The sequence below is a fragment of the Leptinotarsa decemlineata genome, unplaced genomic scaffold, assembly GCF_025532065.1.
Source record: "Leptinotarsa decemlineata unplaced genomic scaffold, Ldec_3_MD MMD2_tig00026328_RagTag_RagTag, whole genome shotgun sequence".
Classification (NCBI taxonomy): Eukaryota; Metazoa; Arthropoda; class Insecta; order Coleoptera; family Chrysomelidae; genus Leptinotarsa; species Leptinotarsa decemlineata.
This window is the reverse complement of record NW_027412688.1, coordinates 10,891,015-10,916,708: the sequence shown is the minus strand read 5'-3', so window position 1 is coordinate 10,916,708 and position 25,694 is coordinate 10,891,015. Positions and strand designations below refer to the sequence as shown.

Genomic DNA, 25,694 nt, shown 5'->3' with positions numbered 1-25,694 from the left:
ATGACGAAGCCCAACCACAACACAAAAGAGATTATAGACTACGGTTGGACCGTTCTATGTGCGATCATGCGTGCCATCCGCCTTAAATGACTATTAAATATCAATTTATTAACTATTTCTAAGAAACAAAGACTCTTGCTACGCCCCTGTCTTGAATAATACCCATACCTCGAGTATAACTCACCTTTTACCTGGTTCGCTGGCCACGTCTCTAATGCTGCACACTCAGTCGCAAGCTCCATGGCCGAAGAATCGCCGTCGGGTCAGTGAATGAAGTGTGTTCAGTGCTACACAGTGTACAAAGAATGACATCACCCTCCTCCACCCTTGACGGACTACCCAAGCAATTCGTCACTGCGATGCGCACCCTCTTCGACATTATGGACGATAAGAGAAGCGGTTTCGTCAATTTTTCCGAAATAGAAAACAGATGGCAAGACGACGACACCAAAGGACTGCCCAAGGGCGTCATAGAGAGCCTCAGGAAAGTCACCCCCGCCAACGGGTTGTTATCTTTCGAGAGGTTTTGTGCTGGGCTGAAGATTTGTTTGCTGCGAAACCAGGTGGAGAGGAAAGACAACTTGAAACCGCATCAAGAAATGGGCGTGAAGAACCGACCTCCTTCCGCACCTCTTCTCGACATCGACTCTCCCCCAAAGCCGAATTGGGGTAATACAGCTGCTATCCGCCCCAATGTGATATCCCAACAAAGGACGCTGAGCATGCCGCAACTTTTACCCGACCGTAAGGATACGAATTTAGAAACCGTTGACATTCACGCCTTTGAAAAACCTGTTCCCAACGTAAACAAACCCACGCTTTACGGACCTCCAAAGCCGCCCAGAACTGCCATTGGCTTAGAACGGGGGGCTTCTACGGGGAATATGGACAGGGCTGAAATCCGGACCGCTCTACAGAATTGGCAGATGGGTCTGATGATGAACGATCAAGAAAGTAAAGGAACGGACAAAAGGCAAACACAGCAATTCTCAGGAGGTCTGCTGAGAACTGGTAGGAGCATGGGGGACGGTAAAGCCTCCGCTCAAACTGACTTGCAAGGGACCAACTATCAAAAGAAACCGAATTCGAGGAGAAGAGAACCCAGGAGACACACCTTGCAAAACGGGATCGACTATAACATGTTGAAGAGAATGAAGCAAATTGAACAGGAAAAGGATGTTCTGCTACAAGGTTTGAGTGCTGTGGAAAAAGCCAAGGAATGGTATATGAAGCAAGTGGCTGCTGTTCAAGAAAAAATGAAATATTTGGGACGAATGGGTCATATGGTGAGTTGAATCAATTTTTAGATGGACTGTCAAGATAACACTGTTCAGTTTTTCCAGTTATTCTGACTATATATAATTTATTTAAATATAAATGATTACAGAACTATTGCATGTTATGAAAGCTGTCTAGAAAATACACGGTGTGAAATGCCCTTATTAATTCTCAATTAGCATTTTACGCCAGAAGTTCCAAATCAAATAGATTTTTGTAGAATAATTAAGGTAGATTAGATGTTAATGAACAAAATATTCAAATATTTAATTCAAAATAATTCATTGTGTTTCATGCAGCACGGGAATAGTAGCTATTGTTTGTGAAGGTGTGATATAAGTGAATATGTCTTTTTCTGTTGTTGCTACTATACCTACTGTTAGGGATGAAATTGTGTTTGACAGCTCAATCTACCTCATCGAGATGACCGAGGTAAAGGACTTAGGACCTCTAATTCTTCGAGGTGAAGGGATAGATTTGTCGAAGGAGGTCAAATATGTGTTAGTGATACTAGATCCCAGGCTACATAGGAAGAATAAAAAGAAAGATAGAGCAAACGCACTCATGGCCAAACGCATTCATGGAAAAAAGGGGTTGCAACTAGACATAATATATTGGCACTACAACATGGTGCTTCAACCTATGAAAACATATACAGTTACTCGTATCAACAGAATAAGCAGGGTGCGCACCTTGGCATTATGTTCACAATAATATCACAAACATCCAACAAGGGATCTGATTAAAAGATTACAGGAACCTGGGAGTTCCTCAGGGATCTATTCTGAGTCCGCTTTTTTTTGTTATTACGATCTACTTGACCATATCAGTTCATATTCTGTAGTTCTCCATGCAGGTGTTACTACATTGGCAACTGACTCTGATAGTCCTGAAGACTTACAAAAAAAAAACTTAATAATTCAGCGAAGAAATTCATAAATTGGTGTGAAAGAAATTTCTTGATAATGAATGCAGAAAAAACAGTTTGTTTGCATTTTCATTCTAGGTGGAGATCTGTACGGCTCTGCCAAACTCTAAAAACCTGATTCGGTCCCCAGCGGGGAAGGCACAAAGTATGTCCAGTCCACCAACTGTTTGGTATCAAGCTCCGAAAGGTGAATAAACACCTTGGAGTGAGCCAATCCTGGAATATTCTGCCAGAAGTCCATACATCTTCCTGCCATCAAGGTGTTCAAGCTTTGCTTAGCAAAGCCTAAAGGGATGCCAATGACAGGTTCTGGTCCGATGAAGCTGCTTGCAGCACCCTCCTTTGCAAGGGAGTCAGCAGCTTCGTTGCCTTCCAGGCCAGTTTGGCCAGGAATCCAGACCAGAGACAATCTGTTAGGTCTTCCTATCGAGAAGAGTCGTTTTTTGCTACCAATTTAGACGTTGCTCGGTAGGAGCCAAGAGCTTCCAACGCCGTTTGACTGTCCGAGAAAATTTTTATTGACTTCTGTTGGATTTTTCCAATCCCTTCGCACACAATAACACGGTAAATTTATGCTTGAAATACAGTCGCGTAGGTTCCTAGGCAGGTCTATATCTCTGTCCTGGGTCAGCGACTGAAAACACCTGCACCAGAACCGGAAGATGTTTTTGATCCATCTGTGAACCAACAACTATCTGCTCTTAATATTTCCTTTTCCAGGAGGATCCAGTCCACTCTACTCGGAAACAGTACTTTATAAGTCAGTTCGTAGTTGACAGTTGGAGGCATAAAATCAGAGGTCATTACCAGAATGCTGTGACTTCCACAGTCTGTTGCACCCTGCATTGAATTGATTTGTGCAATTGACATTGTGCACAAGTCTATATGCAGTCCTTCTAGCCTCTCCAGAAAAATGTGGAGAGGAGGTAGATCTAGAAGGATCTCCATGGCTGCTGACGGTGTGGTACAGTTGGCATCACTGATGGCCAGACAGGCCTGTCTCTGTAAGCCAGAGATCTTCGCCTAAGCCTTTTCTGTAAAGCCTTCGGCCACCAGGCCATCACATCATAAGTGATCGATGGTCTGACAATCATCACATAAATCCAATGGATTTGTTTGGGGCCTAAATCTCAAGTTTTACCACAAATCCTTCGACATGTCCATAGGAACAATCTGGCTTTGTGTAAAACTTTTTCGAAGTGAGCGTTCCAGGTGAGTTTTTTATCAAGGGCAATGCCAAGATATTTCTCCTCCGTTTCAAATGGAATGGATTTTTTATTCTCTTTATACAAAAATGAGGAAAGTTAAAAACCTTTATTTCCCAATTTTCTTTGATTTTTTAACGTAATATGATACGAGGTCCGGCTATTAAATAACGAGACTGGTTATGAAAAAGGGTTTGATTATAAAAATTATTCAACATTCGAATATTCCCCTTCAATATGCTCCCCTCCCCTCGCCACACACCTTTCCATACGTTTTTTCCATTGATCGAAGCAGTGCTGGTAGTCTTCTTTGGTGAGGACTTTTAGGAGCTCTGCCGGTTTTTTGCTTTACCGCTTCCAACGACTCAAATCGGGTTCCTCTCAAAGTAGATTTTATCTTCGGAGACAAAAAAGTCGCACGGTGTTAAATCTGGCGTGTACGGCGCGTGTTCGTGCGTTTATCGGCCAAATACCGCTTCACACCTAGCGCGTTATGGGCAGGTGCGTTGTCCTGGTTCAAAATCCACGAGTTTTTCTTCCACAACTTGGGCCGTTTCTTACGAACTCGTTCTCGCAGTGTTGCCAAATCTGACAAATAGTTAGTCTGGTTGACAGTCTGACCCTCTGGAACCCATTCTGTCATCACGATATCGTTAATGTCGAAAAAAACTATCAACGTTGCCTTGAATTTTTATTTGTATATCCTTGCTCTATCGGCACTCACTGAAACGCTTACACCACTCAAAAACACACGCACGAGATAGAGAATTGTCCCCATAGGACTCTCGCAACGAATAATAACACTTAGTGGGAGTTTTTCTCAATTTAACGAGAAATTTGAGATTGATACGTTGCTCCTGTTTTTCGTCACATATGGTTTTTGACACGAGAAAAAAACACGTTCGTTTTAAACCGCTACGTGTTTTGGTACGTGAATAGAGGAGAAGATTTCCAGATACCCAACGCACTACTCGTTTTTTTCTCCCACCCGTCTAGGGCGCCCTCTCGTTATTTAATAGCCGGACCTCGTATACCTTTCGCTTGCTGTATAAGTTAAAATAGTGATTATTAATATGAAAAATATTGAACTGACCGTATCAGTGAACTGAGAGTAAGAGGGGTAAGAGAAGGATCACCAATGAACTACATACTAGGAGACGGTATCCTACATCAAGTAGCTCTTTAGAAATTTCTACATATAATAAAAGTGCTTACACACAGATGGCGCTTCTAGTATTAAATCCATATAAGTTTTAGTTAGCCCTAACCTTCAAAAGACACGAACAAATTTAACAGCTGTCGGAGTATTAGTTTGTGGGATAGAACATTTTAAGTGAAGCACGATGCACGCAGTGGACGCCCAAAAAAGCTGTTACAGACGTAAACATCTAAAAAGTCCACAAAATAATTTTGGATGACCGCAAAGTGAAGTTGATCGGGATAGCTGGGACTCTAAAGATATCAAAGGAACGTGTTGGACATATGTACATATCGTGCATGAGTATTTGAGTATGGGAAATTTCTGTTCAAAATGGGTGCCGCACGAGCTCAAAATCGACCAAAAACAACGTGGTGAACCTACTACAAAGCGTGCAAAGACGAAACAGTTGGCCGGCAAGGTTACGGTAACAGTATTTTAGGATGCGCATAGTTTGATATTCATCGATCTTGATGGTTTTTTCATAGCGTTATTGGCGCGTCTGAAGGACAAGATCGTGGAAAACGGCTCCATTAGGAGAAAAATAAAGAGCTGTTTCATCAAGAGAATGCACTGTGTCACAAATTAAAGAAAACGATTGCAAAATTGCATGAATTGAGCTTCGAATTGCTTTCACATCCACCGTATTCTCCAGACCTGCCCCCAGCTACTTTTTTCTGTTCTCAGGCCTCATGAGAATGCTCGCTGGAAATAAATTCAGTGCTGATAAAGAGGTAATCGTCGAAACTGAGACCTATTTTGAGACTAAAGAGAAATCGTACTATAAAAATGGTATCGAAAAATTGTATGACCCCTACAGCCGTTATATTGCTCTCGAAGGCAACTTTAATGAATGATAAAATCAAATAAAAAAAATCTATGTTAGCACATGAACTTTTCAGCCCAACTTACAGAAAAATATTCAAGAAAAACATTTTGGAGATTTTTATTGGAGCAATAAAAGCCAAAACAAAACAAAGAGATTCAGGATGTTCGTTTTATAGAAAGACTTTTTTTCTATTTGCCACCGGATGGGATTTTTTCACTTCACCTCACATATTAACGATTGAATTTTAAACGAAGTAATTCAATATTTGCTTATTAGGAGAAAGAAATTGTTAGATTTTTGGAATATTCACAGTTCGTTTCCCATCATTGAACACTAGAAAGTAAAAGAAAATGTTTAACTCTAAAGTCATCAGAGTTACCAGCGGACATGCAATGATAAGCTATTTTACGGGATACATTACATTCGTTTTATATTACACAAAACACAATTCTACTATTAACCTACTTTATAAAAATAACTTTTCACATGAAATTCATCTTTGCAAAGAATGTTTGTCTGTGCAGTAATCATTTCCCGCCTTCATTATTTGTTTATTTACACAAATGGAGTTTTTATATAAAGTGTGAAAACTAAAATAAAATCAGAGATAAAATCCATATCTCAAGAGAAAAAATATATTTTGAAAAATCCACGGAGAGCATAATTTTTTTAAAAACTTATGAGCCGTCACGGAACGCCTGGCAGATGTGAAACATCAATATTGATATTTTGTGGCCCTTGTGATGATTGTTGGGTACTGAAATATTTATAAAAAATATGTAATTAAAATATACGTGAAATAAATTTAATGTGGCTTTAACATACTAGTAATCTGAAGAATCCTAGTTAATAGTTATTGCAATATATTACTATAGATCTTAAATTATAAATAACAATAATGAATGTTTCTATATAAATTCACCATACAATTTTGTCGCTCTTAATGAAATTCATTCTTCAAGCAAGTATTTTAGTGCACAAGAATGAAATGAAAATTAATCAAAAATCAATTAAAAAATATTATATGCTATGAAAATTGTGTGAATTTGAATCTACCAAGAGAGTAGATTTTACATTTACTGACCCTTGAGACATGAATAGTGCCGTCGCCCTCAGTTGTCCTGGCTCGAAAGCCTTTCAGCTGAGCATCTTCCCTCTATCCAGCTCAACCACTGCCAAGGAAACCCTCTGTTCAAATTAACGGGTAAAATACCCAACTCTGTTAATCCAAATATATTACATTTACATTACATTACATTTCATTTACATTAAACTCAAATATTATCATTCTAATAATTGAAATCAGTTTTAAACGATAATAAATACTTAAACCAGAAAGCAAACAAACATTACAGGTCCTCAAGTCAGTTACTTTACATTTCATACCGATCGGCTCGCATTGGTAAGATCGTCCCCTCTCCGTTATGTCAGTAAGCTGACAGCCTGCTTCTCATATATCCCATTCATCCCGCACCACGCTCTCTGCCCGTTCATTCGCGATGCGTATCCATTCACTCTTTCTAATATTTATATCTCTAAATTGCATTCTGCCCCTTTCTAGTTCCAGTCTTTCTTTCCATTCTCTCCCTCCAACTTTGTCTCCATGCATGCATCTCTCAAGCACATGATCTGCCGTCTCAGGCTCCCCCCGCCCACATGGCAAGGCACCCCCGGTCCCAGATTGAATCTAGCAGGTAACCTGGAAAGTTACCGTGCCCTGTGAATAGTTGCACAGCCTTCCTCGACAGATTCAGTGCTTCATACCCGACTCCTCTACAAAATCTGTATAGCAGTCGCCTTGTCATTCCGTTATTCCATTCATGCTGCCATTTTTCTTTGATTCGCTCTTTTACCCTTTTTCTCTATTCATTCTTATCGCTCATGCTTCTTACTTCCCATGTCACGCGCTCCTCACCAATACCTTTGGTGGCCTCCTCATGTGCCGTTGTATTTCCAGGATTATCTCTTTGGTGTTATTTTCGCCATACTATTTCAGTCCGTGCTCCCCTTTCATTCCTTGCTCCACTTTCATTCCTTGCTCCAATCATTCTCTGAATCTTCGCTACTCTTTTGTTCCTCACTCGCACTGCTTTCATTCTTTCTAACACTATGGCGGAATCGCTGATTATTCTCACGTTTTCATTCATACTACATATCTTGACCACTCTCTCTATCGCAATCAGTTCAGCTTCGTTCACACTGTTCAGTTCCGGAATTATCTCGTTCCCTAGAATGCTCTCGCTCTTCCTTTCTTCCGCCCAGCTTATGCCCATTCTTCCATCCTCCATTATCGCTCCGGCGTCCACATACACTTCAGTCATTCCCTCGTCCGGCGTCTCCTCCAGCAACATCCCTTGAACCCAGGGAAGTACCTTGTCTGTTCCTTTCATTCCATCTTCAATCTTCCTTTCTCCATGCATTCTCCACTCATGGTATCTGACCCCGACTTCTATATGAAGTAGGGCTATACCTGAGATCACGCTGAGCGCGGCCGTCGGGGTCGTTCTGTACGCCCCACATGAGGCAATCAGAAAAGGCCTCTTCGTCGCGCTCAGTTGTCTCCTCACTCTACTATCATACATTATACTCCCCCACACTTGCACTCCATACATAATTGCAGGCTTTGATACCCTTTCAAATATGATTCTAACACATTCTCTCTTTAGTCCAATATTTCGCCCGTCCATCTCCTCATCTTTCCTGCTAGTGTACTCATATTTTTTCTTACCTCCTTGTGGTGGTCTATGAATAATAATCCAGAGTCCACCACAATTCCCAGGTATTTCAAGTTCATACTCTTGAGACAAACTAAATATACGCCGGCTTAATGCACAGATAAATGCACACTTCAATTTTTAAATATTATTGACTTGGTAGTGTGTCGTAGTGTGATTTTGCTTTCTTTGCAGGAGGCTGCTTACTTTCTCTTTCTAACTTATCACTGTTAGACATATTTCATTTTTAGTTATTTTTAAAAATTATTTATTCAGTAAAACACAGGTTATGTATACACAACTCTATACACTAAAGATATCCGAGCTCAGTGTGACGAGGGAGATAGCGTAACGCCAAACCAGTGGGAAGAGAATCGCACAGTCGCTTGCGCATGACGACCTGTCGCCATGGCATGCATCGCCTCGTCAGCAATCGGTTTTACGTCGGCTATAGATGTTACATATAGATGGTATAGATGTTTGACACACGTTTCAACCTCCTGCTTACCTATCAACAGTCTTCAAAAATTATTTGATGAAAATACGGCCGTGCCCAAAGGCTGACAGGGGTCAGAACTCCCAAAAAACTTAAGCATTTATCCAAAAATCATTTCCTCAGTAGACAATTTGCTCAAGAATTCTGCCAGAAGGGTTGAGACTTTTGGAATAGAATATTAAATAAAATTTTCCCAAAACAAGGTGGAAATTTCGATCCCCTTAGGTGATACAAACCGAGTGGAAAACCATGATGGGTTGCTGAGATTCAAAAAGAACCATTCTAAACGCCATCGTGAAAAAATCAGAGCAAGTGAGTGATGATTCTAGACTCAGATACTTCTGGAAAGTACCATCGTTATTACGGTGCATCATCAGCACCAGATTTGTTGAAAGTTTATGTTGCTCATCTGTTTTATTTCCACACACTTAAGAAAAACCCTTCAATCCCCTTTTTAGATTATCCATCATCATCTTCAGACCATATTGATTTAATTTTAATCACCGTCAACGAAATGAGTAAGATATTGATAGTTAGGAATCATACGTTAAAAGGTAAGACCTCGGTATCCCTTAGCTCGCACAAGTTTCGACTTCTGAGGGTTGCCGTTCGTAGGGGTGCGATAGCTGGTTAACGGAAAAAAAATATTTAATTTTTTTTTTAATATTGAAGTCCCCGCAAAACATGTAAATAACAAGACAGAATAAAGGCAAATTTGAAGATATTTTCGATTTGCAATTGCAATTCCATTTCTTGATGATTTTATCGATCAAATGCATTTGAGGTTCAGATATTAACCAGTTAGTTCCTTTCTTCAGAGTGTTTTTCGGTGGAGAGTGATTACAAAATTGACACTTTAGTTCAATACTGCAATTTGGGATAAATATGTGGAAAATCAAAAGGAATAATGACGATGGAAGTAATAAACCAAGCTGTGCAATAGTAAATGTAATGTTGATATAATCTCCAACTTGCATTTCTTGTTGAATGTTTCGAAACATTGAAAACTTGTTGAAGAAAGGCAGTCTGTATGATCTGGATTTACTGGCTATTCACAGACTAATTGATGTTTTTGTGTAAGTAATTGAGCAATCCGCATCCAAAAAATTTGGATAATGAGTCTTTTTGATTTCATCTTTTGGAGTTCAATAAGTGATGTATCTTCAACGCTCACTTGCTCTGTTAGAATTTCAACTATCCACTGAATTGATTAAAAAAATTATTTTTGCTTTCACTATCGTGTCATAGTTTTCCTCAAACTGAAGAAAAAATTGCTCTAGCAGTACCAAATACCCTCCAGCAACAAAAGTTTCGGTTTGACAGCATTTCATTTTCAGTCATTTCGTATTTATAACCTCTACTCTATCTGTTCTCAGAACATTCAGTTTACAATTGTGTTAAAACAAATAAAAAAAGTTGAAATCAAGAGTTCACGCACTTTTCGTATCAAGTTTCAAATAAAATCTACATGTATTATTTCAAGCCGCAATACTAATCATTTATAATCAAGAGCCATGCTCCGGTTAATTTAGTAATGACCGTAACGCAATTTATCCAACAACTAATTTAACAACTTGACCATTGTATCTTGGTATAAATTTCTTGTACCTAATTAGAGATGAAACGTAATTTTTCCTATTCGAGGGGAATGTGTTTTTTTATAACCTAAAGAAACATTTCAACGATAAGAATATTCCTACGGAAATTCTTCTTTAATAAAGGAATTAGGACAATGGACAAAAAATATATATTCGACTCTTCCTTCTACGGAGTCGTCGTTACAAGTGCCTTGCTAGATCAACATGAGACTACTGTTGCAAATAGGTCGAGTACGGCCCTGTCGACTCATGAAAAGCTCATTAAGTGTACCTGTCGGTTAAGTGAGTAAGGGCGATGGCATCTGCCTTACGAAGACGACATCTATAGGATCGACAGAGAACTCAATCCTCGAATATCATTGATAAATGAGGCTCCCCAATGCGGTCACTTGCAAAGCCAAGCTTCAACATTGACCGCCAACGAGATATTTTTCATTCAGTTAGAGAATAACAGAACCACAAGTGATTCAGTCATTCCCCTATCCAGCGGGGTTACGTGGAATCAGGCATCCGATGGCCGGTTTGCCCAACTCCCACATCCCAAGCCAATGCACTCGCCAAAAACAGCATGCGCAGTGGTTCAGGCAGTGAAAGATGAACAAGGACAGCCAACCCGCCACCAACTCGGGTACTGTGACCATTACCACATCGCCTTTAATAAAGTCTACCGCAGTAGTAAACGAAACATCAGGAATAAAAACCTGCAGACAACGATCCAACGGATAGTCAAGGAAAATAAGTTTCACACAGTTATCTCCTGCCGTGAAATTTCACATTCTTTGATCCTCCGAATATTAAAATCAAGTTAGGCGAGTTAATCGAGACGGAGTAACTTGATGAGGAGGAAAATGTTGGGATATAATTCAGTGACAAATCACCTTATGCCAATGTGCGCCGCGGCGCCCTGGGGCGCCGTGGAACTTTTACTGGGGCGCCGTGGGCGACGGGTGGGTCTCAAGGTACAACATTTTACAACATAGATAACTGAGAGTAAAGGTAATACATCGGTACCTATTAATAAAAATCCTCTGACAATATGATAATATCGGTAATTGCAAAATTCAATCTGTTCAGAAAGTCACCTACCTACTTTTATTAATTAAATATCTAGTGTAGTCTTTACGTTCGGGCGCCGCGATAACCTTCAAAAATCATAAGGGAGCCGTGAATTCGAAAAGTTTGAGAAACACTGCCTTATGGGAATGTAATGTACGGCGATCGAAACATCAAGAAGATAGTGAGTGTGAATCATCCTGGTGGAAAAAAACGTTTCGAAGATGGGCAGCGCAACTAAAGGCAGCGTTGAAATGGGTAAAAATTTCAAATAATTGTTAAGTTACTTTGGAATATAAGTGTTTTCAAGTTGTAAGGCTGAAGTATTGATACATATCGTTGAATTTACAAAAAATCTGACAAATGACAAAAGGTGGAAGTTGCCTCTCCAAAAATTTGCCAACTAGTATTTTGTACCGTAATTATATTTCGTATTAAAATTAAAATAACGAGAGCTACTATTTCTACAATTCTGAGCATCATATTGGAGGTTATTTTCATGCTTGCAGTTGTTGAAAACATCGACCAAAACATATTGTACGTATTAGCTCGTTTCGTTATCAAAAGAAGTGTTGATGAAGATGTTGATGACTTTAATTCAAAATGAACAAGAACCCATTTTAGATAAAAAAATAGGGTAATCACTCAACACATTTAAAATAGTGTTGTTATTCAGCTATGCGTGAACGATTCAGAAGGTTTGAATATTAATGAAGTAAATGGAGAATTTTGCCAATTGCGTTGTGGTTGAAAATCTGGAAAAACTTTAATAACTAACCATTTAATTTTTTTTTCTGTGCCATCAAATGACGAGCTGAAATGATTCCCAAGCAATTTACATACTTTTTCATATTTCAAACACTTCTTAAAGTTTTTTATACCGTGAAATATATAGTCATTTAATTATTATTAACACTAATATATTTAGAACAGAACGTATGAAGATATATTTTTTTTATCAATTATTTTGTTGTCTGAAGCTACCAAAGAGCATGTGTCAATTACAAAACATTAACTTTCTTACATTCTCAACAGGAACACTGGTCGGAAGCTCAACAAGAAAGGCTTGAACTCCAAAGGGCCCGAGTACTGGAAGTCAACAGGCACCTGGCAGCCTTAACAGAGAGCTGGGAAAGAGGTGGTCTACCACTCCATATGAATTTAGCCGTGAATCATTACCCTCATAACCAACCGCCGCCGCAGGAATTGAATGATAGGTTGAAGCGACAGAATAGGTTACTTACTGAGGTATAAAATTTACTTAAATTGGCTATTCATTCATGAAGAGAACGGAATAGAATAGGAGATAATAAACGTATTTCCCAAAAACAAATGGGGCGGTATATTGCTTCCTAAAAGTAACGGTTAAATCCTCTAAAATAAAATGAAAATCTAGAAAAAATTGCCATTTGGACATATTACTGTCAACCCTTCACCACTTTATCATAGTAGAATGATAAAAGACATAGGACCCAGTAGTCTCACTTTTTGGTAAAAATAACAGCACACATGATCGAATCGTAAAGGATAGTTTTTGGATGCGCTGTGAATTGCCTCGATAATCGGCAACGTTGTCATGTCTGAAGTTTTTCATGGAATTTACCGCTTTTAGCCTATCAGACTGATGACGTTCCACTTGTGGAATCATGATATTTTTATATAGAGAAGTTTTGTTTTGTCTAATATGTTTGTTTTGAAAAAAACAACGAAGATATTACCACTAGAATAAAGTTTGCAAAGAGGTGGCAAATAACGATTTCAGCATTCCTTAGTTTGTGGCCTATTTTAAAAGATAAGGTATTGAATAATAAGCTGAAAATGTAATATTTCGTACTTATATTTTTAAATATATTCAAGAGTTGTATTTGTAGCAGATACAAATAGCGTTTCATAATATTCTACATTACTACAAAACACCCATTTAATTTTCCATGAAATTTCAGTTCATATCTATTTTTCACTTGTTGAGCAGTGTATGAAATGACAAACACTGGCAAATCGGCTCGTGGACGATTATTATGAATGCGCAGTAGTCCTAAAAAATAAAACTGTGAGACACAAACATCAAATGTTTCGACCAGAGTGACACTACTAGGTTTAGCTATAGGTACTGTGACTTTACACTCAAGGCAAATTGCCAAACCCGACATCAAAAATGTAAATGGTAAGATACCCCCTGTGATGTTCCTTAGATTTTTTATTCTGAGTACAACAAAAAAAGTTTGCTAAAATCGCTTGATGAATAACGAAGATATTCACCAATATGTTTTCAAATGAAAAATTTGGATAACAACAAAATTCATTATGAAAAAATAACGCACAGGAGAATCATTGAACCCAAATAAACGTCTGAATTGTTATACATTGATGGCGAAGCAGTGCCCTTGTCAGGACTATTTAATTCACTTTTTGAATAATCTCAGAAAATATAGTCCCACGGGGTTAAATCTGGTAATTTTGTTGGTTACTCAGTAGATCCCCTTTCCTGTTCATCGATATATGATCGAAGTATTCCCGAACTGTATGATCACCATGTAGAGTGGGGAATACCATTTTGCTGCAACCAAATTCTGTGATCAAGTGCCTTATGGTATTCTGCATTAGGAAAATAATTCTTCTCGAAGAAAGTTCAGGTAGTGTTCGCCAATCATTGTTCTGTCGAAGAACTGTGTCTTGTGTAAGCGCGCAGTAACAGCAATTTTATTAGTTAATGGTACTATATTCTTATTAAATATTACCTAATCAGAAAACATAACAGAAGAAAAACTTAATTTAGAATGGGAAATCACATGAAAATCATCATCGGGCCATTCGTTAGCAAATTTTTTGACGTACCTACTCGTGAACGAAGCCTGTATGCCCGGTATTGTAACGAATAATAAATTTAGAACACTATATACTTGGGTAATGGAAGTGTTTATGCATTATATCTAATAAGTAGACATAAGACTGAGAACTTAGTTCAATCATAACAAATCAACGAGAGCGTTTATGGAAACTCAATCAGAACTAAGAAACATATGCTTAATACCTAAAAACTTGACTAGCATTGAACTAATAACTAAGAGCTCAGATCGAAACGAAAATAAGCATGTGCCAAATTGAAATATTTACATTCATACCTTCATTAACTATAGAAATTTCAAATTTGTATCTATGATAAAATTGGAAAAGTGTTAATCATTTCACTTCTTTATTCTGAATTCTGTAGAGTTAGGTAGGGTGAGTGTAGGCCCACAGCACATAGGCCACATGTGACTCATTGTACATCCTCCCGAGGAGTTGTCCTCCTAGATCATCGTCAATCCTGTTCTGTCCAGGAAGGTGGACAGGTCACTAGTAGACATCTCCTTTATATCGACAGGTGTAGGCCAAGACTCGCCGAACACATACTCTCTTATTGACAATAACTCCGAACACTCGCGTAAGACCTACGACAGTCCCATCTTCCTGTTCACACATCCTGCATAGAGGTGTGTCCACTAGCCCCATAATATGGAGGTGTTTCCTTAGTTGACTGTGGCCATTTCACTTGTTTATTTGAAACTATATTTAACAGTATTGTGTTGTGTTGCACCAATGCAACACTTTTCTCGACTCGTGGTGTACCAGCCAGAAAGTACATGCATACTACGCAGGCATAATGCCTGTAATATTGATCATATTGAAGTATAATTCATAATAAACTTCATTGGTCCATGCAGAATGTATATTCTTCCTGTATGTGAATCACGAAGGCACTGCCTTGTTTCGTTTTAATCAAATGTGTTCAATGGACGGTGTTTCAGAGTTGCTATCATTCCTTTCTGCAAGAGGAACGAAATTAAAGAAATATGATTATTGTTTTAACCTCAGTCGTCCCCCAAACCAAATTCTGAATACGTTCTTGCAAGGTTCCAAAGCATAAACAATAATCCAAAATCTAGGGGGAAATGTTGGTCATCTTTTAGCAAAGCTAATATTTGAACAATAAATATATAGAAATCTAACCGCGTCACCAGAACCTACGGTAGGTATTTGGGAGAGATGAATATTTAGAGATTTTATTTCAAAATATTTATTTTTAAATAATTATATAGTAATATGTAATTGAGAATATTTTCGTACTCTCTCAGATTCCAGAGCATTAATTTTTGACGTCTCGCCATGCGAAAGTGCATTCGGCATATTTTGTTATCGAGTTAAATTCGCATCAAAAACGTCCTCAATGTCACATCCTAAGAACAATGACGTTATGATATAAAACATAGATCGCCTTATATCTGTAAAAGAACCCAGTTTTTGAAGTAGAAAGTATGAATACATTATTAAGCACATACCTACCACTTTATTGTTAGTTATCTTATATTACTAAAATATTGGCTCTCCTTAATGAAGTCAGACGGCTTTGTGGTATCTTGGTCTGCAACCATGACGATGATCGTGTGAACAGTTTATCTAAATTAGAGAATACTCACTTTTCAATGTTTCTGGCTGACTAATGAAAATTTGGGATTCGTTGATTCAAAAATATCAGTGAATTAGTTAACCTTGCAACAAGTTCTCTTCGTGACATTGATATCTTAGTTTTTTATTATAAGATATATATTCTAAAATATGTATTGTATGTATCCATGTATAAACTTATATTATTATTATTATTATTATTATTATCAATTGATTGTAATACAATTTTTGTTATAACTGTTTTAACGAATCTGAAGTCGCCCCTGACCAGTACGCCGGCCGAATCATGGAACAAACACATGACTTCACCGCGAAAGAATTCAGTCGGGAATCGCCGGTAAAATTACCGTTACCGATATAAGCACGTCTTCCCGGCCCAAGAGGACAGTTCAGAAAGTGAATCGAGCGGCTAAACAAGACATTCAAATATTGGAAATAAATTAAGTGTTAGTTGCTAAGTGTAATAAATAAATAAATAAATTAGTTTGTGATTAGTGAAATAATGTTGAAAATTAATTAATTTAAGACAGTTAATTCATTAATTTGGCACACTATATTGAAATTTGGAGCTTGAAACAAAAAATAAAAATACATTAATTCTGTTATTTGTTCCTCTCTCTACTCAAAGAACCGTTGAATTCTCTACAAAAAATACCCCATTAGTTCTCGGGTAGATATAAGAAAAAAAAACTGTATCCGCATCAAATGTTTTTACTTATACAATGTTCTAATTCTATATTTTTTTTAGGAGGTGAGTAAGAAGAGTGAACGAATCGCTGCTCTAGAGCGAGAAAAATCTAATCTCATTCAAGTTCTTCAGATGAGAACTGAACCGCAGAACAGGAATAATATTCAGGAAGAAGCGGTGTTTTGAATTATTAAGGAAAGCGCAAAAACACAAGAAAATATGAACAAGAGTTACCCAGTAATGAAGATAGAAATGACTTGAGGAATTGTGAAAATTTCCATTTTTTTTTGTTAGATATAAGTAGCTGAATTTCATAAATGTTTAGTAAAACTTATGTTATTGTTATCTCGGAAAAGACCAAGATGAGATATCATCATATGAAAAATCATTCTTCTGTATATAAGTGGTCTTGAGGCAATACTTGATAATTTCCTTTGATTTTTATATAAGTAATAATCATTTTTTTTATATCGAAAATTTTTTAATTTGCCATCTTTACGTGAATGCTATTCAGTTGCTGCCCAAAAAGCAATTTAACTAAAACGGTATGTCGTGAGATAGCAAATGTAGCATTTTCGCCTCATTTATATTCTGATAGGAAGAATACCTGATTCATTGATTTGTAAATTAGTGAATGTCAAACACAGATATGAGACCATTAAGTGCCATTTATGCCAGTTTAAATATAATATAACGGGCATATAAAGAACTAAATATTAGGTAAATATAAATGAATATATATTTCTCGCGTGTAAGGTTATATCTATATATACATACATACAAAAAATATTTCAATAAGGTAGACAAGGTTAATAAAATAAACGAAAACACCAAATTGGGAAAGTTATTTGAAAAGTCCTAAAAAAATTAAGTTGTCTACCTTACCTGTAAAAAAGAATTGAATTTTATTTGATTTCCACAGATTCTTTAATTTAAAATATAGTATTTTCGATTGTATAATATAGTTACTATCATAATATCATATCTACCATTTCCGATATGTGAGACATCTGTATAAAGATTATTTGGATTGCCAGAATTGTTTGTGAACTCAATTTTTTTATTATATTAAAGAAAGAACCGTGTTAAATAATCTTTTGTGAACCTATTTTCAAAGTTGAATTTGCTTCAATTAAACTCCTAGGTCTTTGATACTTGAATTGTACTTATACAAGTATTTGGTAGTTCTTCGGACCTGATTCACAGTATACATTTCAAGCTGTACCTAAATCACTTGCAATTCGCTAGATGCAGTCGTTGGGAAAATCTATGAAATCACTTTAGTAATCCAGTGTGCAGTTTTTGTTATTTTAACTAAAATTCTTAACAACACAAAACAACTGTCAAAGAAAGCATTCAACAATAAAGAAAATTAAATAAAAAATTGAGTTATTTATAATCAAGATAACTGATTGCCCTAGAATAACTGTTCTTCAGAACTGCTAATACTGCCAGTCAAATTAATTTCCCGTCAATTGCTTCACATGATTCCTCTCGCCTCTTCAACCCTCTCATCTATAATGATAGTAATAAAAAAAATACATCTCCATAGGAATTTGCATCCCAAATCGTCCGTTCCACAGTTGTACTCGTACTTTCCCCAACAGCAAGGAGGCCGTAGACTTTTTTGTGTTTGGAGTGTCTACATGACATAATAGAGCCTGTAAAGTCGTGAGGAGTTTGGGTCCCCTTCTCTGCATAGTCCGCTATCACGAGAGAACAGCTATATACCCGAGCGGCTGACGAACTCGGTTTAGTTTTCGACACTGAATGAGTCGCGCAAGTAAATGCAGGTTATTAAAACTGAAGTCGTCACCTCGTAGTCCTCCAGAATTCAGTCACAATTATGTGTTGTTCCTGGCGGTACTTCAGTACAGTAACGCTAGTTGCACACACACCGATTTTGGACGGCCAGTATAAAATCGGCCGATATTTTATTGGTAGCGGGTGCTTGCACACTCACCGGATTCTTATCGGTCAAACAATCAGTTGCTTTGTTGTTAGCACGCACTACCAAAACGAAGTTGATGCATAGTAACTACAATTTCACCGAGCATTCGAGACTGGAATGGTCGGTAAAAAACCGGTGAGTATGCAAGAGTGTATTTAATCATGTACGCCACTACTTCCCGGTACTGACGGCGATACAGTGGCAGTGGACGGCTGCTCACCGGTATTTTACCGGCGACGATCACCGGTCGGCGTGTGTGCCAGGTGCCGTTCCCACATGTGGTTCACTAGCGTAACGCTAGTTGCACACACACCGACTTTGGACGGCCAGTATGAAATCGGCCGATATTTCATTGGTAGCGGGTGCTTGCACACTCACCGGATTCTTATCGGTCAAACAATCAGTTGCTTTGTTGTCGTAATTAGCACGCACTACCAGAACGAAGTTAATGCGTAGTAACTACAATTTCACCGAGCATTCGAGACTGGAATGGTCAACGCTACCGGTCGTCCAAATTCCAATAGTGAACCACATGTGGGAACGGGACCTGGCACACACACCGACCGGTGATCGTCGCCGGTAAAATACCGGTGAGCAGCCGTCCACTGCCACTGTATCGCCGTCAGTACCGGGAAGTAGTGGCGTACATGATTAAATACACTCTTGCATACTCACCGGTTTTTTACCGACCATTCCAGTCTCGAATGCTCGGTGAAATTGTAGTTACTATGCATCAACTTCGTTTTGGTAGTGCGTGCTAACAACAAAGCAACTGATTGTTTGACCGATGAGAATCCGGTGAGTGTGCAAGCACCCGCTACCAATGAAATATCGGCCGATTTTATACTGGCCGTCCAAAATCGGTGTGTGTGCAACTAGCGTTACTGTACTGAAGTACCGCCAGGAACAACACTGAAATATTGAAAACTGTTGTACCTTGACGAAAATCATTTTGAATATTCCAATAATGGTTGTTGGTTTGGTTTAAACAACAAAGATGAAAGGAAATAATTATAATATATGGAATTGATGGATGTAGTCGTTACTATGTGGTAGGAAATCATCATGTACCTACCTACTTGTATTTGTAACTAACGTTACTGAAGTTTCGTCCTACAAGGACATTTTCAATCTAATGCAAAAAATTGTTTTTATTTTTAGTTTGAAAATGTCCTTTTGAGACGAAACTGCAGTAACGTTAGTTACAAATACAAGTGGTAAAAAATAATTACATGTTTACAAAGTGAATTTACCTTGTATTATATTGATGTATTTTGAAATGGAAAAAAACCCTGGGTCATGCCATCTCTTGATATGTGTCCTATTTGAATTTGAACACCCGAATACTAAAAAATTGAGACTGTCAAAACTGGTATTTTTGCCACTTTATTTCCTACATTATTTTCCCATTGGGAGACCGACTGGTTTTATAGTAGTCGCCAGGTGGACTTTGCCACCCCAATCGAGTACTGAATTTCTATTTCTCAAAATATATACAGATTCACCTTTCTCTGATTTAGGCCTTTGTGTCGGAAAAAAGAAATTAATTTACTCTGGTTCCAAGTGATGGAATTATGCCACCATATTGAATCATTAAAACTTTTTGACATTAACGCGAACTGAAAAAAATATGTCACAATTCAATAGTTATTTATTATTCAAGGAAAAAAAATGTTTATCTCTCCCAACACAGTGAGATCTGGGAAATGCCTGCCGGAAAACAAGTAAATCCCTGGACAGACGTTGAATTATATGCGACATACAGTTGTGCATATTTCCTCATTGAGGAAATTTTGCATGCTCTCATAAGAAGATAAATATTTTATTCTAAATATTTTTTTTTTATGTGTACATATATCTCCTCAATAGAGTCATCGAACTCATTTTGATTTCTGTAAAGTTTTGGTACAAGGAATGCGTTTTCCTGCTTGAGACTTTGTTCGTGAGATGGAACTATTATACTTCTTCACTGTAGTTGACACAGATCCTGTCTCACACGAAGGTTCTGTATATGCAGTTCTGAATCACCTCTAGGTGATCACTTGATTGATTTCAGCGATGTCCCGCTGCTACACAAATATCCGTCTTGGTTTTAACCAAGGAAGATTTTATAGTTTGATTTTACTTGACTCATTTTGATTTGTCAAACTAAAAAGGTAGGGATATAAATACTATAGTAAAATGCATCTGAATGAATATTTGTGTTTTACTAAAACAAAAATTGACATTGATTTCATTGGTGACTTAATGACTAAATCCCAAGTTTGAAGACTTCATAAAATTCTCATGCAATTATTTCTGAACATACTTTCAATTTTAAAATTTAAAAGTAATACTGATAATGAAAGATATGTGTGAAGTGCAAATTCAGTAAATTGATGTTCAACAACTTGTTCCTTCAAATATTTTTTGTTGCTTTTTACCAAGACATAGTTGATAAGAGGTAGTCAAAGATTTTTCCTATTACTCTGTCTTTGAAGAGAACATTTTATCCCAGTTGATTCCATCACAAGGTAGTTTACTTTCAATCCAGGGTGTCAACCAGACCAAATGCCATCTATGTCCCAAAACTATTTCAATATTCTTCCATTGACCTCTATCATATTTGCTTTTCATATTACGTTCGTATGTTACTACACTTCTCAACATCAAATCTATATGAAACTGTAATAAAGCTCCTGTGAACACACCTCCTAGTAACACAATTATTATGAAAAATACGTATAACTGATTTTCTGTCCATTCCATGAACAAAGTAGCCAAAGGAAATACTATCTTAAATATTGATATCCATGAATCAAAAGTTATGTAATCACTAAGAAAGTAAATATTATAATATGATGCATACACTGTTGCGATGAACATGTAGAGTACAAACATCAGAAAATAACGATGGTTATCGTTGCCGATGCAACAACTAGTAAACATGCAGTGATGGTCTCTTTTCAGAATGCAAACGTTGCAGGTTTCACAATGCCATGATCTTGGAGGTGCTATAGTTTCACACACTAAACAGAATCTTCCATCAGGGTCCAACTGTGTAGGTAAAACTCTTCCTTTTATACTTGTATCGCACATCATTATCGCAACCAGATTCGAACAGACATTGAAAAGTATAAAGGTGCCAGTGAGAAAATGTAAATTATATGTAAACCCCCACTGTCTGTAATATCTCGGTAAGACTATAAACAACTCAAAATAGTAAATTAGCGGAATAATAATTAACACAAATCCTGTTACCATTGCATCTTTTATGGATTTTGGCAGGATTTTTGATCGTAATATCATGTCGAATATATCAACTTGATAACTTGTGTATGGCCGCTAAGTACAAACACAAGATAATATGTAGTTGGTTATGGATGGACAACGTTGGCAAAATACTATTCAACGATTATAACAAACTTTTCAGCATATAGTAGTATAGTTAGTAACCTTTATGTAAACAATAATAAATTGCACGAAAAATTATTTTTATAGGTTAGTTTTTGAATTTATTCTTCTTTTTCTTCGACTTAATTTTGGTCCCAGCTTCCAGCTATTATGACCAGTGGTCTTTTTATTATAGTAAAAACTATAATAAAAACTTTGTCCGGGGAGTGCAAAAGTCTTGCTTTATTTTTGGCAAATTATCAGTTTTTGACAAGCACTTCTTCCTGCGGCGGACATATACATACATATAAAATTATTATCTTTTTCATAAAAGATTATTCGTTTCGATCCTAATCCCACGTGGACATCCGGTCCACCCCGGACTCCAACCGGCGTGAATGGGAGTAGATATTTTTATTTTTATTTAGCCACTCCCACGTGGACAACCGGTCCCCCAGCCTCCAACCGGCGTGAATGAGAGCTCTATTTATTTAAAAACACTTAAATAATTTTCATTTACACTATTTTTAATTTATGCTTGTACGTTATAAAACGGCGGACATTCACAACATGAACTGAGTTCCATCTCCAACAATGGTGTTTGTGTACCTTTTTTGTGGACGGTCGCTATCGGCAATGTCGCTATCGGCACGTCCGCCCACCACCATGTCAGAAAGGAAACTCTCTTTTTTAATTCAGTTCAGGTACAAGGCACCGAAATTGACAGGTCAACATCAAAATTAAGGAAAACATTTGATTATTGCCATTAGGAATAGTAGTCACAAACATTATCGACTTGTCATAGCACTAAGGTGAAATAATTTGGCAAATAAAAAATCTAATCTAATCCAAATATTCGTTGTTGAATCAATTTATTGTTAGGTATTCTCTCACAGAAATGTAAAAGACAGCCGATTAGTGAATCCAAAAGATTTTGTTTCATTGAGCCAGTATGATAATTGTGTATCAGGAAATGTGTCCATGGACGGAGTTTTTCTATTACATTCGAAAGTAGCAGCGAAATGAAAAATCATACTCAGCATTGATGAATCATTTAATAATTTTTGTGTTTACATGATAGAGATGTTTTTCTCATAAATGAATATTGAAAGTTCATTATAACGATACGTTATAGAAATTGAATGAATATGCTATACGGTTGCATCACACACAACATCTATGCAATAAATACTTTGATATTGAGGGAAAGAGTTTTTGTGTTATAAATATTAGATTAATGTCATGTTCAACGATAAATTCAAATTGTTTGAAACTTTTCGCGTACATAATTTTATCACAAACGAAAACGCATAACGTCATTTCAGGAGGTTATCAATTCTACTGTTTCTAACTAAACTGGCTTATTTTGCCATGTTTCGAGAAAGTTTTAGGTTGACAACTCTCACCTCAACACTATCACCTATAAAAAAAGTTCTGGTTTTCTATTCCGTGCTAAGTGGTTCTTCTGTAAGTAAGGAATTTTGTGGCTAGACTATAATTTTTTTTTTCTGTGATACTATAAGTCAGAGTCGCCACGAAACGGATGTAGTTTGTTCTATCGAAAGAGTAATCTTTGGTTCTGTCTGTTTTGTGATAGTAACACGGAATTGAAACTCGAAGTAGTTGTAATATTTTGTGTTTTATTGTAATTAACAAAAAATATATCTTTCCATTGAATTTAAAATGAATGAAAAATAATTATAAAAAAGTATTGTCTTAAGTTGTATATTCCTTCATTTTCGAAAATATGCCAGTAATAAAATGTTCAGGTTAACATTAGGATTATTGGGAAATTACTTTTGAACTGTTGGCGAAACTTGTTATCAATTCGTCATAATTTGGAAAGAAAGGGTTATGCCATTTAATATAATATTATTAATGTTTTTGTGTATTTCCCCATTTTAATAATGAAAAAGTCTCAACCAAATTCTTGATTATGTTGATGTGATAAATTGTGTGTAATGATGATATAATTGTGTTGTGCCATTATATGTCATGAGTTCCAGGATCAGGTGAAAGGATATTTTACTTGGTTCAATAAGGGTAGAGTAACGGTATTCTTTTCACCACTTTCAGGGATAATGTGAAGCATTTCTTCGAATGTTTTTGTGAAGTAGTTCCTCCTAGTGAAGGCCAAGAGCCATGGATAATTCAACAATATCCAGACAGCTACAAAGATGTGGAAGTTTTGAAATCAGTTCCAAAATTTGCTTATCCTTACAAGTTCAAAAAGTAAGTCAATTTAAATAATATCATTAGATAAATATGGTAGTGCTTATGGGTAAATATGCGTTGTTTAATAAGTGTCATTTACAACTTCTGAGCTACGGACTTAAATTCTTGTTTAGATTCTAAAAAAATTTTTTTTAAAGAACTTAGGTTTTGATAAGTCTTTCAGAAGTTTGCAAAGAAAGCTTACTGGATGATTCTTTTATTTCCTCAAAAACTAGGAAATTGAATTAATATCATCCAGTTGAAATCACCCTCAATTTTATTGAAATAGATTAATTTAGGAGAAAAAATAATTTGAGAGAGGCCATCGATAAATAATTAAAAGAGTAAAGGCCAAAGGTTTGAACCCTGTGGCATGCCTAATGTGGATAAATAGTGAACCTTTTCAAAAACTGGACATATTCTCACACCAGTCCCTTATTGGGATATTTTCTATTTTTATTTTTTAATATAAAAAATCTGATGTTTTGCAAGTTTGTCAATATGATATAAAAGTACTCTGGAGTAAAAGTAATCAAAGTTGTCATATACTAAGTTTTCAAATTAAATTACATTGTGGATAACCGAACCCTTCAGAAAATACATAATTGTCCCTATTTTTAATTGCAATGCATGGAATACATTTTGTAACTTAACTAGGACTCATTAATCAAAGAGTTACTAGGGCAATATCAAGAAATTGGCAGTTCAATAAAACATAATTTCTTTTTTCCAGTGAAGTGATTCAACACTATTCATTTGTTCTAACTGATCTAGAATCGAAGTGGACTTTTGGATTCTGTAGACATGATCCTAAATCAGAAACTGCCATAGTTGTTCTCAGTTATTTACCTTGGCACCAGGGATTCTATAAGTAAGTTGAAACATATAACCAAATTGTATTCATAATGTCTCTATTTAATTTTATTGATCAGTTTTAGTTTTTGTGAAATAAGGTCTGTTCAAATTTCGAAGGCTACGAACATTCAATTAGAGATTTTTTCATTAATTTTTAATGTTAGTATACTGATTGAGATTAAGATAGATGACTCTAAATAGTGAAAGAACTACCGTATGCACCGAATTTTTCAATTTTTTGACTGTTTCAATTTTGTGAAACAGTGTCTGTTTTTAAGAATTGTCTACTTAATGGAATAAAATCCCAGAGCCTCCATTCCCATTTCTTTTCAGTAAACAGAAATTTTCATTCTTGAGAAGTGTGTAAGATTCATATATTCAATCGCATGTGTTCAAAACAGATGAAGCTCTTTTTTTTTATTGAATATTCAATTTTTTACCAAATATAATACCTGCATAGGCAAAAAAAAAATCAACATGGTTAATACTTCAGAAACAGTCAAGAGATAGGTGTAAGACATAGTCGATAAAACTTTCTTACATTGGTTAGTTGAATTCGAAAATTGGATATATAGAGGGTATCAGTTATGTTGTTCATCAAAGATACGAACGGAGGTGTTCGTATCTTTGCGATGATACATTTTTGTCATCTTGTTTTGGTAAAAAAACTAAATAACGGTCAAAGATGGGTATAGGACTTGCTTCACAAAAATTATTCAGATTTTGAACCAGAATTCGAAAATGATGTATATATAAAGTGTTCAATTTTAAAATTCCAAGTTTGTGTGTATTACATATAGATGTGGCAGCAACGTGAAGATAAAACTATTTTCAAAGGCTAGATCACAGTCTTTAACAATAGTAACCAA

General features: G+C 36.5%; 3 protein-coding genes across 4 annotated transcripts in view; 2 read left to right on the top strand and 1 right to left on the bottom strand.

The window, feature by feature from the left end:
- Positions 1–192: 192 nt before the first annotated feature.
- On the top strand, positions 193–17,526 carry LOC111505689 (suppressor APC domain-containing protein 2). The gene is made up of 3 exons (XM_074182040.1): positions 193–1,286; positions 12,335–12,547; positions 16,494–17,526. The coding sequence occupies exons 1-3, from the start codon at positions 306–308 to the stop codon at positions 16,617–16,619; spliced, it is 1,320 nt and encodes a 439-aa protein (XP_074038141.1). The 5' UTR covers positions 193–305; the 3' UTR covers positions 16,620–17,526.
- A 3,046-nt stretch (positions 17,527–20,572) lies between these two features.
- Positions 20,573–21,880, bottom strand: LOC111505690 (probable palmitoyltransferase ZDHHC24). Its single transcript, XM_074182024.1, has 2 exons — positions 21,625–21,880; positions 20,573–21,566 (listed from the first exon to the last, which is right to left on the bottom strand). Exon 2 carries the CDS (start codon positions 21,463–21,465, stop codon positions 20,848–20,850), a length of 618 nt encoding a protein of 205 aa, XP_074038125.1. The 5' UTR covers positions 21,466–21,566; positions 21,625–21,880; the 3' UTR covers positions 20,573–20,847.
- A 1,565-nt stretch (positions 21,881–23,445) lies between these two features.
- Positions 23,446–25,694, top strand: part of LOC111505691 (DENN domain-containing protein 1B) — a 28,915-nt gene continuing 26,666 nt past the window's right edge. Inside the window, exons 1-3 of one of the 2 annotated variants that reach the window (XM_074182023.1) lie at positions 23,446–23,768; positions 23,833–23,988; positions 24,704–24,841. In XM_074182023.1, the coding sequence (XP_074038124.1) occupies positions 23,752–23,768; positions 23,833–23,988; positions 24,704–24,841 (311 nt within the window). In that variant the 5' untranslated portion in view covers positions 23,446–23,751. The remainder of the gene's footprint in view (positions 23,769–23,832; positions 23,989–24,703; positions 24,842–25,694) is intronic. The other variant, XM_074182022.1, reaches the window with a different exon arrangement.

What these genes read in the sequence shown, in the direction of transcription:
- LOC111505689 (XM_074182040.1), top strand. Translation starts at nt 306, where the DNA reads ATGACATCACCCTCCTCCACCCTTGACGGACTACCCAAGCAATTCGTC. An exon ending in TGGGACGAATGGGTCATATG is followed by an intron (nt 1,287 to 12,334) that starts GTGAGTTGAATC and finishes CATTCTCAACAG; the next exon opens with GAACACTGGTCGGAAGCTCA. An exon ending in AGAATAGGTTACTTACTGAG is followed by an intron (nt 12,548 to 16,493) that starts GTATAAAATTTA and finishes TATTTTTTTTAG; the next exon opens with GAGGTGAGTAAGAAGAGTGA.
- LOC111505690 (XM_074182024.1), bottom strand. Translation starts at nt 21,465, where the DNA reads ATGATGTGCGATACAAGTATAAAAGGAAGAGTTTTACCTACACAGTTG.